Source organism: Callorhinus ursinus, unplaced genomic scaffold (genome assembly GCF_003265705.2).
Source record: "Callorhinus ursinus isolate GAN/ISIS: 27379988/994484 unplaced genomic scaffold, GSC_fseal_2.0 scaffold25, whole genome shotgun sequence".
Classification (NCBI taxonomy): domain Eukaryota; kingdom Metazoa; phylum Chordata; class Mammalia; order Carnivora; family Otariidae; genus Callorhinus; species Callorhinus ursinus.
This window is the reverse complement of record NW_027397087.1, coordinates 1,852,930-1,866,460: the sequence shown is the minus strand read 5'-3', so window position 1 is coordinate 1,866,460 and position 13,531 is coordinate 1,852,930. Positions and strand designations below refer to the sequence as shown.

General features: G+C 41.1%; 1 protein-coding gene across 7 annotated transcripts in view; it reads right to left on the bottom strand.

Annotated features, from left to right (window-relative positions):
* FMN1 (formin 1) overlaps positions 1 to 13,531 on the bottom strand; it is a 445,431-nt gene that overhangs the window by 134,784 nt on the left and 297,116 nt on the right. For all 7 annotated transcript variants that reach the window (XR_012373582.1, XR_012373583.1, XR_012373584.1 and 4 more), the window contains 4 exons: positions 13,363 to 13,492; positions 11,536 to 11,682; positions 10,383 to 10,442; positions 5,126 to 5,246 (listed from right to left, as the gene is read on the bottom strand). Coding sequence is in view for 2 of the 7 variants with exons in the window: in XM_073876758.1 (XP_073732859.1) it covers positions 5,126 to 5,246; positions 10,383 to 10,442; positions 11,536 to 11,682; positions 13,363 to 13,492 (458 nt within the window). In the remaining 5 variants the exon portion in view is untranslated. The remainder of the gene's footprint in view (positions 1 to 5,125; positions 5,247 to 10,382; positions 10,443 to 11,535; positions 11,683 to 13,362; positions 13,493 to 13,531) is intronic.

Genomic DNA, 13,531 nt, shown 5'->3' with positions numbered 1-13,531 from the left:
AACAAGTTTGAATATCTTACACTGAGGGCTAACTACCAATTACATTTTCCCAATTTATTTATGGGGTAACAGGGCTAATAATGCATCATTTTCAAGGCAAGACTAAGTATATAGCTAGTTGATGAAATAGCCTACTTTCAATGATAGGGGCTACTGAGTAACTACTGTTAGCTAATAAGAGTGACTTAATTTTGTTCTTCAACTCTTCCGAACATGCTGACTTCTCAACAGCTATCTGAAGAGTTCCTGTCTCATTTTCCAGCAACCAAAAATTAATTCAGCTTTCCTACTTTCATAGCCACAGTGAACTTTTCATAATAAAATACTACCAGAGGGTCATATCAAATCAATATGGATTTGGGGTTGGTGATGCCAGAGTAATTTTGAATGACACTAAGGTTATTCCTTTTGGCTTCCAGGCATCAAGACATCAGAGAGGATTTGGCCCATTCTATTTGTGTCCATGGAGAACAAATTCGGGGTGGGGGACAGTGTAGCCAGGATAACGGAGAGCAGTACTAAAGGGCATAGGTCATAATTGTGCATCGCAGCTCCTCCTATTGTTACCCTATAGTGACCACTGAACCAACAACGGCATTCTTTATATTAAAAATGTGATAGTAATATCAACATCCTTTCTTATACTGTATCTCACAGACTGCATGTTCTGCAACACATTACTAAGTACTCAGTGAAAGAGTACTAAAGAAAAACCAATGTATTAGGTTTTAAGTTGAGAGATGCTTTGAACAGAGTTGAACCATTTTTGTTTTTTTCACCTCAGGACTTCCCAGAGCCTTTAAATAAGCTCATGTGCACCGTGAATCTCTAGGACATGATTTTAGTAGAGAGCAGCTCTGGGTTTATTTGACTATAGACTCTTTGTCAGAGAGCACCAATTCACATTCCATGCCACACTGGGGAGTGCCCCTACTTGAGAAATCGTACATCTTATGGCATCAGCAATGGGGTGTTGTGTGTGTATGCATGTGTGTGTGTGTGTGTGTGTGTGTGTGTGTGTCTCACTGGCTTGACTGATACAATCAGGACGGATACATTGCACAGTACATTTGTTCTTATTGCTACTCTAACAAATCATCACAGACTTAAGTGGCTTCAAACAACACAAATGTAATAACCTCATAGTTCTATGTGTTAGAAGTCTAACAGGGGTTTGTTGGGCTGAAATCAAGGTGTGTTGACAGGGCTGCATTCCCTGCTGGGGGCTCCAGGGGAGAATCTGCTCCTTGCCTTTTCTAGTTTTAGAGGTTTCCCACATTCCTTGGTCTGTTGCCCACTTCCTCCATCTGCAAAGCCCACAACATTGCATCTCTCTGATCATTCTACTGTACTATCTCCTGCTGGCCACAGACAAGGAAAATTCTCAGGTTTTAAAGATTCATTTTAAAGATCCATGTGATTAGATTAGACCCACTTGGATAGTCCAAGATAATCTCCCCATCTCTACATTGGCAAAGTTCCCTTTTGCCATGTAAGGTAATATATTTCAGGGATTAGGGTCTGGACATTTTGGGGAGCCATTATTCTGCCTACCACATATGGGTTGGTAAGAATACCTTGAGAGTTCTGGCCAGCAAACAAGGTCAACAAATAAGAAGGAGAGCAACTCTTCCTATCAGTTGTTTTTTCCTAATTATTACTATCACGGTATTAGGGGAGTTAATATTATTATCTCATTAAGGGATATAGAACAGTAAACAAAATACGGAACATGTTCCCAAGCACCAAGAATTTGGTTCTGTCTCCACAAGGTAGAGAAGAGAGCACAAGTGCTCTGGGAATCAGATTCTCCACAAACTCATCCAGCAGGCCTCTCAGTGATATGGGCCTGATTCGACAAGGTGTACATTTTCCAGGAAAAGGTACATACCCCTAATCAGCTTTGCTGAAGTTTTCTTTACTAACAGGCCATGCATTCATTACCTCCTCTGACATAGGCACTCTAATTGTCTCATTTAACCCTCTTTATGGTTTTGTTACCTGACAAGACCTTGCTTCTACCAAACCGGTAAAAAGTACATCATCTGATACCAAAGCCCGAGTTCTTAACCCTACACAATAACTTTGTTCACTTTTGCGTGTGTATGTGTCTATTCATTTTTATGACCCATCTCTCCCATATGTCTTCCCTTCCCCATCCCCAGCCCGAAGTAAATTCTTTCCTCTCTCTCTCTCTGATCTGAGGGTCTACAAGTGTGGCTCTAAGGGTGTGTGCATGTGCATATGCATGCACTCAGGAACTCTCTTTCTGTCCCTGGTACCTTCATGAGGCTTTACGCCTTGAATACCTAACCTTCTGTTTTGATCTGTGATCGGATATGGAGACCTCTGGGTCACAGGCAGGATGCATCACAAGTACATGCCTTAGAGTCCTATCTAGCTTCAAAATGTGGCTAGGTCATCACCTGGAACTTGGCAAATTATGTGAGCACCATGAACTTTAGTTGCCTCCTCCTGTGAGAGACTGATAATATCAGCTTCAGAGGGTCATTGTGAAGATTAAAAGAGATGATTATGTAAAACATCTGATAGATAATAGTCGCACAATAAACTGTAGCTGATACTATTATCAACTACCTGTTCTGTTTGCTTACATAAAAGTGCTCTGCAAAGGTCTTGTTGCTATGAAAGGTGCTTACTGGCCACATCTGTCTTTATCAGTGATATTTGCACAACCAACAAACTCTTGTTTAATTGACACCCTATTGCTAAGGTGGGGTTCAAACCAGTTTTCTTTTCAAGGGCTGTGCCTGCCTGGAGAAAGGGGGCCTGAGATGTCTTGAAATTTGCTAATCACATCTGGTTTAGCTTTAGACATTTTCTGGGGTTTTGCCAGCAGCCACAACATTTTAATGGCTACAATAAACCTCAAAGCCTCATCAAATCTTTGCTGTATGTGTGAAAATTATGTCCTCTTCAATTAAACATTCAATCTAGGCTCACACCAAGGCCTTATGGAAAAGGACGTGGAACCTGAATGGGAAAGGAGATGAAACGGACCGCCACGACTCTGGCCATCTTGCCAGATGGCATTTAGGAGAAAAAGAAATTCATTAGAGAACCAACAGTCTGTATTTTCTTTAAATATTTACTAGGTACCTTTCATGTGTTAAAAACACTGGCATCTCTAAAGATTAGCAGGGCATTTTTGTTTAAATATCCAATGTGGGGGCAGGGGGCAGAATCCCACTTCTCCCTCTTCCCTTGTGGTACCTCACATCTTTTGGTGTAGTCCAATCCAAAGAAGAAAAAACTATTGAGGCAATGTTTGGTTTTCCCTCATTTTAAGGGAGGTCCTCCAGCTTCAGAAGTTTTTTCAGTTCCTTAAAATTGACTAAGGACAAGGGTCAGTGGAGTACCGAGAGATGTGGAATGGCACGTGGGATCCCCTTTCAGAAAATAAGGTGCACCAAAGGGGGGAGCCTTTGTGGGAACACCTGCCTCTCTACTGTCCTCCCAATTCACTCTTGTCATCCCCTTGGTTATGAATCGCCAAACACTTGCAGATGTCAAAGGGAGGTTGGCCCAGTCAGGATGCCCGAGACAGGCAGCCCCAGGAAGGAAGGCAGGAGAAGAGGAAAGATCCCGCGTACATCAGGTTTCTTCTCGAAAAACTCCACAGGACGGCAAAGGGCCAGGAGACCAGTGGGGATGTGTATTCAGGGGCGGCCGCAGCGTGAACCAGCATGACTTTTCTTGGCTGCAGTGAACCTTGCAGCCAGACTGAGGGCCCGCCTGTGCGCTAATTCTGCCCCTGGAGAGCGCCAGGAAAAACTGCCACAGGGATGGCTCACACGGTTTTATGACAGTAAGAATCAAGCCCCTCGTCTTAGGCAAGGATACAATTGGCGGTGTTTTAGGAGAGGGAAAAGAATAACCGCAGGTTCATATATCACACTCCTAAACGAAACATCCACTCGGTTGAATGCATGCTCTTAACCACATCAACAGGAGGGGAAAAGAAAGGCAACATGTTCCTTTAAAAATAATTTACAAGGTAGAAATATTCACTTGTAACCCCTCTCCTTATTTAAGTGAGTTTTATGCCCAGAGTAAAAACTAAATGGCTCTCTCCCTGCCACCAGGAGATCTGTCCCACTTCACTTCCCTTTCCAGGCTGCTCTGTCTCAGACTTGGGTCTCTGAGCACTCTTTCACAATAAACATTTTAAAAATGTTTATTTTATGTCTTAGTGTAAAAATATTCCTGGTTCAAGCTCTTCATTTCCTCAAACTCTCCTTTTGGCACTCTGCGCTCCATTTCCACATTAGCACGCTCCCTAAATCCTCTGTGCAGCTCTGCATTTGGAGTTACATAAGGTCCAATGCACGTATTTATATACTTGGATAAAGAGATGTCTCCACAGTGAAAACACAGGACTCGAGCAACGCCAAAGGAAAATTCCTGCTCAAGAGAGACATAGTTTCACCTTTTACAAAAAGCCAGAAAGGGCTGTCAGCATTTTGTTGTGAATAATTAAAAATGTAAATTCAACTAAAATAGACTGCTTACGATGGGTCCTGCCATCTTTATTAGACTCGTACACATAAACCAAGTATTTGGGGGGGGGGTGTGCACGGGTGAGTATGTGTGTGCACGTGTTGGATACGTATAAGGCAGCATAGTCAACTAGCTTAGAATCTGCATGAGTTCTAATCAGATAGGCCTGATGAGAGCCCAGTAAATGGGCTTCCCATGGGCTGTGTGAACCTACCTTCCCTAAACCTCATTTTTCTCATCTGCAAAATGGAGTTAGTATAGTTCCTGCTTATTAGGGTTGTTGTAATAATTATATGAGACAACAGTAAGCATTCAATGAAAAGGGTTGCTGCTATTATTATTAAGATGACTATGTTGGAAAATGTAGATGTAAAAGATGTCGATATAAAAAGCACAAAATAACACTAATCAAAGAAAGGGATATGCAAATACAGTGCCTCCAAATAGAGCCTAAGAGATGGAAAGTTTCACGGGGGCTGGAGTGTTACCATAGCTGAGCTCTGCACCAATTCCATCCTGTGAACCAGACATAAATAATCCTCTTCAATCATTTAAAAAAAAAAAAGCTTAGCTATTATCATAATAACAGAACAGTTCCTGTTACCTTCTAGTTGTCTCTTCAGTTTTCTCAAATCTTTTATGAGGTCTTCAAACTTGACTTGGGAAGCCAGAAAGAAATCTTGTGGTTCAGGCAGAGGGAAAATACTCTTTTCTGTTCCTGCTTCCTAAAAGACACGGTTAACAAAAGTACATTATACTTCCCAACTGTCACTTTCAATTGCAATTCCAAAGCATCTTTTATTGGATGTGCAAATAAGAATCAGAGAAATTCTCTTCTGCTATTCCTAAATTTGGACTGGTTACTCTGAAATGCTTTTGTGTCTTCTACAATATCACTTTGGTCTTACTGCCACTGAGGTTGGCTCTGGCTGTGGCATGGGTTTCGCTCTATTTTGCCTCATGAATCAAAGAGAAAGTCGTCAGGTATGTCCCGATCTTGGACACCCTACTGCCATGGAAAAAGGCACAGGAGGAACACATGAAAGTACTTAAATTTCAAGTCCTTGTTGGAGTTTCACATGGTAGCAATTAGCTAACTCATCTTTGGGGTGTGCCAATGGGTGTGAATCGGAAGGTTCTGGACAAGACAGCACTGCAATGGAAGAATCACCCTCCCTCCCTTATGCTGTTACCTACCGGCCACTGCAGCTGAAAGCTCCAGAGGGGTGTCTGTGTGACAGCAAATTCTTCACGTATTTGTAAAGACTTTCCAAATGTTGTTTGGCTTCTCTTAGTAGACACTTGCTGAGGGCATGGTTGGCCATAGTTTTGGACAAGCTCCCCAACTATGCCTAGTAGAGGATCTAAGCTGGGAAATCACTTGAGAGACACAAGCTTCGGGCACACTGAAAGATAAGCTGGGCCTCAAATATCTTTTCCAGCCTGCTTTCTCCCTGAGTTGTTTAACATAAGCTCTGCATCTTGCATATCTCAGGCAGTCTTCAGTTCTTCCTCTCTCCACACAGGCTACTTTGCCAGCCCTCCTTCACATTCCATCTTTCCTACTGCCATTAGGACTCATTCCAAACTCTGAAACTGCTTTATAAGGTACTTTATGATCTGGCCTCTGTCTACACCCTCAGCCTTCTTCCATCTTCCCCTATCTCTACGTCCCTCCCCTAAACGTTCATAAAGGAACAGAACAGGCCACAATCTCTTGCGTCTGGACTTTTGTCTATAAAACTGTCCCTTTGTAACTCTTCTACACGAACTCTTCATGCTTCCTTGTTCATATCGTTCTTCAAGTCTCGAGACAGATATCACTTCCTCAAAGATTGCCCCTAACCCCCCAGCACAAGGGTGTTTCCAAGAGCCCCTGCTGTGTACTGTCATCCCCAGCACTTACCAACATTCATTTCAAAATTGCCGAGTTAGCTTATGTGTTTCCTCCGCTAGACTACAAACACTGTGAAGGCAGGAGGTGTGTCTTATTCTTGGTACAGCACGCAACATCTGGCACATCAAACTTTGCTCGGCACCCTTGCATAGAACCCATAAAAGGCCATTCTGAAAAGTGTGTACCTTTAGCAGGAGACATCTACCTTACTGTCCTACTTTCTTGTGGTTTCATGAATGCGCTGGACCCATCCCCTTCCTTTAAGATCTTTAGCTTCACTTGAGATGCTAAGGAAGGGTGGTTTTTCCTCATTTTATTGAAACCTTTTACACACTCAGTGTACTTTCCCTCTATCTCCCTATAATTATTTTACTACTTTCAAAACAGTGGAAGCAGTACTGGAGTCTGAGCACCAAGGTGGAACACCATCTAAGATGCTTATCACAGAACTCCACAGCAACCTACATTGGAAGAACTCATGTATACTATCTCCTACTCTTTTCTAAAACTTTATCACATTCAGTCCTGGCTTCGATTTTCTTTTTGTTTTTAAGCTAGAAAATGAGAAAATGCTGCTGAGCAAATGAGCCCGGTAGCAGCTCTTGAGAAAGCTGCTCAATTGGAATTCAAAAGACATGGCTTTAGATGGATTTCTGTAAACTTCGCAGACTTAGACTTGGACCAAAACCCAGCATGCGTGGAAGGAGGCTTGGAACAGGAGTCACCTTTCTTCAGCTAATTGCTCATCACCACTAACCACAAAAATCATCACTTATGCTCCTACGGGGAGGGGATAGCTTAATAAATCACATAATTCTATACTCTTGCTGAGTGAAATGAATTTTTGCACTGTGAAAACCGGGAGAGCACCACGCAAACGTTGATTCCTGATTTTTCCCAAACTGGGCCATCCCAGGCTTGAAGCTATTCTTACTGTGAGATTTTTCCTAGGTGAAGTCGATTCTACTGCGCTCAGCTCTCTTCGAGAGTCACATTTCACTGGCAAATTTCAGCCCTCCGACACAATGCACTGGACTTGGTTGAGGTAGGCACTACAAGATACATCTGCTTATGCTAATCCTAGATTAGAAATGTGACCTCTCGAGATTCTTTGGGATAATTCTTCTGTCACACTGGTACCTGCTGTCAGAACTTCTGGGTATCTACCTATCACCTGAAGCCCACCCCATTCTACTGGATAAAAGTTCTCACCTCTTTGCACCTAGTTATCTACAGATACCACTCACTGCACTCTTGTAGATATTTACAGTAGATTCAACCTAGTAAGTATCTGTCAGACACCTAAATTACAGACACTAAAAAACAGACAACGATGAGTTCTGGACCTCAAGGAGCAATGCCAAGCTAACGGGTAATTGCTCACTGATTATCTACATGCAAGGTGGGATAAGGCGTATCACGACAGAGGTTCAACCCAAGTGCTCCCAGGCTTCAAAGGAGCACAAGATGAGGAAGTAAACAAAGGCTTCATGGAAGAAGGGCCACATAAGACTGCACTAGTTTTTATTTTATTTTATTTTATATTTATTTATTTATTTATTTATTTATTTTCCCTTTTACAAGGTGACTCAGGCTCCTTATGTCTAATTGAAAGACAGAAGAAAGTAAAAATCTCTTCCAGTCCTACCACCCAGAGATAATCAAACATTTTTACATATATCTGATATTCCAGGTTTTTCTGTGTGTTTATGTATATTTATATTTATATATTTGAAATTGGATTATATGTTATTTTAAACACGTTTGTAATATAAAAGCAGATCAAGAGTATTTTTCAATGTCACTAAATTTTCTGCTATATACTTTCCATGGCAGTATATTATTCCACTTCAGAACACTAGCATAACTTGTTTGACCTCGGTCTCTACCTTTGGACATCTACCAAAAATTTTGCTATACTTTGTTATTACAAATGATTTTAAGTAAAATAGTGATACATGTCCTTATTTATTTCCTTAGGATAAAATTTCCTAGAAAGAGTATACATATTTCTAGGGCTTCTGATCCACAAAGGTCAAAGTCTTGCTAACCCATACTGCGCATTTGCATGAATGAGGAAAGGGTGTCCCCTATAAATAGGCACAGCACCCTGGGGAGACAGCTTGACAAGCACATGACCCCTTCATGTGAATTTTTTTGAAGGTATCCTTTATAGAACACAGTTTGGTGAGTCAAGGGCAGTCAAGATACGGGTCCCATTATACCTAGAGATCTTAAACAGAGAATAACTCAGTCAGCCATTCGTGAGAGTCCTGAGAAAGATTTGATCCATTTATATTGCTAGCTCTATATATCTAGTTGGCAATTTATGCCTTCTATTTGGTTTTGTTGTTGCTGCTGCTGTTGTTGCTGTTGTTTTGGTAAATTACCTGCAGTCTCTTGTGCCACTTTTTTTTTTTTTTTTTTAATGAAAGGAGACCAGTTGTCCTTTCCATGTTGATTCTGAAAAGCATGTCACCTATTATGTTGCAAATATATATATGTTGCTACTGGGAGCTTTTCCCAAAAGGCCTTTTAATTGATTATTTCAAGAGAGTATTAATAACACAAAACAAAAGATCTATAAAAAGGCTAGTGACAAAGATAGTTCCAGTTAGAAAGAACATCAGATGAAAAAACACATCAGTGAGAAAACCACAGGGTGTGTTTGGAAAACACTGGGTCTTGAGATGGATCACAGAGTATGTGTAGGGGGAAGGTCATAAAAGCATGGTTGTAAAAGACTGGAATTAAATTGGTTTGAGTTTAATTCACTTTTTGAAAATGGGGATCCATTTCTGTTTTTGCATAAAATGGTGATGCAATATGGCCAGAACTATAAAAACTGGTGGGGCCTCGGGTGTGGGATGGACTGGAGGGGGAGTGATGGACGAGAGGTGGGGAGACCGGCTGGGAAGCAACAGGAATACTCCAGGTGAGTTACCTTAAGGTCTGGATTAGTGGGGCATAGGGATGAAAAACAGGGAAGAAACACAAGAAACAATCTAGCTGAAGAACAGAGAGACGCCAAAGAAGAGGATGAGCTTCATGCCTGAATGACCAAAACGGTAATGTCCTCAGCAGAAACAGAAGTTTGAGGAGGGGGTGGGGGATGATTCATTGCAGATACATTGAGAAGGGTTAGATGAGAAGGGGAGGAGACAAGGTGGTAGACTTCATCAGTGCTTCGCTTGTCTTCTGGAGGGAATTATAGGCCTTTGGAGAACAAGGCCCTGGAACCTTTACTTTTCTTCCCGTGGTGCCTAGGAAAAAACCCTGCTCGCATGGACAGCTACGCAGGAGTCCTGACAACAGTTTCCTGAGACTTTTCCCCTTCATATTGATTGCTAGATTTCCCAACACCTTACAACAGTACCTCTTTCTTTGCAAAGTTAGGACTCCTTGTTCTCAATTTAATGAGAAGGAATAAAACATAGAAATTTCTGCTCAGGTGGACTCCCACCGAAATTTTTATTTCTCATTGCAAATGTAACTGAAGCAGAGAGGATGGATTTCAAATTCCATTTCTTCGACTTGTTCACAGATGAGCACTACTGATAAGGTATTTGGGTATTACTGCCTCTTAATTTCCTAAATTTTGGTCTGCAGCCCAGAACTAATTTCAAATACAACCAATTACTGAATGGATATAGATTTCACAGAGACCCTCACGATCTGGTCAGAAGGCACCCAGACAACTGAGGGTCTCTCTAAAACTGCATTATATAGCAAATTAAGAGGCAGTAGATTGAGAGGCAATGAATAATGCTTCTCTTTACAAGAGTCAACTAAACTTTCTTGGCTTCAGCATTCCCATCTGTAAACCAAGGAGGCTGGAGAGCTCTCAAATTCTATGTTGGACTTGAAATCCATCCATCCATCCATCATCCAATTTCTGAATGCCAACAACGTGTAAGAGTTGAAACCCCATTAGTGTAGTTTTCCACATAATTCCATTTCTTACCTGATCATAGTAACGCAGGTAATATTTCACGACATAGTCCACCAGATTAATCCCATTATCCTAGGTTTAAAAGAGAAGCTTAAATGAAAATCATTCACATGAGACTGCCATATTATATAGTTGAGTACTGAAATCTCAGTTTGTGACCTTAATACTTTTCATTTGTGATACCTGGTCCTCATTCTGTTTGTGACTGGCAAGATTTTCCTCTCTCCTCTTTGTCCCATCATTTTTTTTTTAAATGGCATCTATACAAAGAAATGATACTCCGCTATTCTTTGTGGGGGGAGAAAAGCCAAACAGATAATCCATGAGACCTCTGAGGTAATGGCTAAAACAAACAAACAAATACACACACTGTCTCATTATTTTCTGGCAGAAAGCCAAGACAGGAGGGAGTGGGGGAGTGCCAAAGGGAACCAGGGACTAGAACAGAAAACCATCCCTCCCTTCCCACCTTTCAAAAAAATGTGTGTTCTTAATGGCGTGAAAAACAATCAGGACAGCTTAAAAGGAACGCCATGCCACTTTATGACCCTAGGAGGCCAGGGGCAAGCAGGCCCTCCCACAAGGCAGCCTTTGTGTCTTGTTCACATGGGTCTAATTCTAATTTGCCTGTGTGTTTCCCCTCCCTTCGCTCCCCCTGCTCCCCGTGGGACGCCTAGATATGGGCTGGTTGTTTCCAAAGAGGGAGCTCTGCAGGGGTGTGGAGCCAAATGATAATCAGGCTCAGAGAGTTTGACAGTAGACCCCCAGCCCAATTGTTGTGGGCAAAAGAATAATTCAAATGCTCAGCTCAACTGGTGATTCAACATTGCTCCCTACTCATGAATGAGTAAATTACAAGTAGCCAACACTAAATTCAAACAGACGCCCCAGCCTTGTGCTCTGATACTGCGTGCTATTTTCTTCCCTCATTACAGTTCAACATCCAACTGTGTTCTTTTAGAGCAAACCAATATTGGGGATTTTGTCATCTCAGTAAGATCAAACATGAAAAACCTATCTTTATTCAAAAATCAAAAGAAAGCAAAGAAAAAATGTATTGTTAGAGGGAGAAAGGAGATGAATGGAGCAAGCAAGAATTTTTTAATTAAAGGTATAGAAGGAATACAATGGCAAATCATGGAAACTAGTTATGAAAAATAAATACCCGACTTTTGACGTCCTTGAGTTTGGGCAGAATTTCTAAGCTATATCCATCTGCTTGTCCCCGAGTCCTATTTCCTCCATTCATATAATTTCCAAAAGCCAGAATGAGAGCTAAAATATCCTTCACACTCTTCATGTGCAGCAAGCCCTGTGACGGCAAACACCAATTATTACGGAGCTGAACTTCAAAGGCACCTATATTCATTCAACAACAAATATTTACTGAGTACCCATCAGGCTGTTTGGTGGCATGGTGCCAACTGGATTGGCAGCTGGTGAAATGGAAAATACACTTTATTAAGACATAAGAGTCTTAAAGAAATACATTAATCAGACATTTTCTATCCTTTCAATGAATTATGAACTGTGCATGTCTTAATATTGCGGATTAAATATTAGTATTTATATTTTTACTTCAGCCAGTTTTATTTTTTAAAATACTAACTTAAAAATATTTGTGAGTTGCAAAAAGAGTTGCTATAGTCAGACTTTACATTTGGTGACTTCTAAGCAGAAAGGTTTCGTTTAATATCATTTAAGGATCTGTTTTTGGACAATGTATCTATATAAACAGTACAGTTAAATGTAGGATAGGTTTAAGAGCAAGTCTATTCTTCTTTATCCCTGGGTATACTCCTCAGAGGTGAACTACAATGATGTATTTCTTTTTTTTTTTTTAAAGATTTTATTTATTTATTTATTTGACAGAGAGAGACACAGCGAGAGAGCGAACACAAGCAGAGGAAGCAGGAGAGGGAGAAGCAGGCTTCCCGCCGAGCAGGGAGCCCAATGTGGGGCTCGATCCCAAGACCCTGGGATCATGACCTGAGCTGAAGGCAGCTGCTTAACGACTGAGCCACCCAGGCGCCCCTACAATAATGTATTTCAAGGCCATAGGCTATGTTTATTAAGTATTAGCTGATATGTCTATTACCTTAAAAAATTTCAATCTGCTTAGGCTTTTCTTCACATCCTTATCCCATTTATTTTCCCTCTTATTCCCTCAAAGTGCAAATTTTTAAAATTGATACTTCCTCCCCTCGCCCCCTTCTCTAGGGTCTTAGTTGACTTTATTTTCTTTTACCTTAGGGTAAAGAAGGAAAGGCAAATGCAGCTCTAGGCCAACCTCTCTTTTTGCCCTTTAGGATGTTATTAGAGGGTGTATATGATACCTGGGAAGTATTTTTACTTTCTTTATTGAAATCTTTTGTATTTTAGAAGGTAAAGAGTCATGCCTTCAGGTAAGAACTAAATACTACAGTATGTGTGGAGAGGATTATCATGTTCTGAAGGACATGGGTCATTGTGAGAAAGAACAAGTATTAGAATTGGTGTAGTAAAGCCAACAAAAATGTATTTGCCCGCCACCCATTATCATAATCATTTATTTTACTTATCAAGTCTCCAGAATCCTTATTTCACTATGTAGACACATTTCAGATGATCAGGTGCATGGGTCTAACGCAAAATCTCTTGCAACCCAGTCAGTCGAGGAGCAGACAAACTACAATAGTTAGGTTGGTTTTAAGTGGCCAGTATGTACATTAGAAGGTATCTGGAAGATCTAAGAAGACATCTATAGAAGTGTCATTTCTTCCTCCTTCTCCCCATCAGTCTGCATCTGACTCTCTCTCTCTCTCTCTCCCTCACTCACCTGCACGCGCACACATACTCACACTTAGGATAATCATCACAGCTATTCTTAAAAAAACACACAATCTTAAGTCCAAAGGTTTTCTACAAAGGGACTCCGGTTGATTCTCCCACTCCCTACTTGCTCCTGTACCCTAAGGCAAAACTGGCCTCTTAAATTAGACAGCAAACATACCTTAGAAGCTCTTGTGACGATCTCTACCTTTCGGTGCAAGGAGGAGATACTCTCCGAAAAGACAGATCTGAAGATTATGCACTGGGCCCGTTCAGCAAAATTCGGGATCTGGGCTAACTCATGTAAAAATCTGCAGAAATGAATAATGAATCATCTAGCTTCATATACA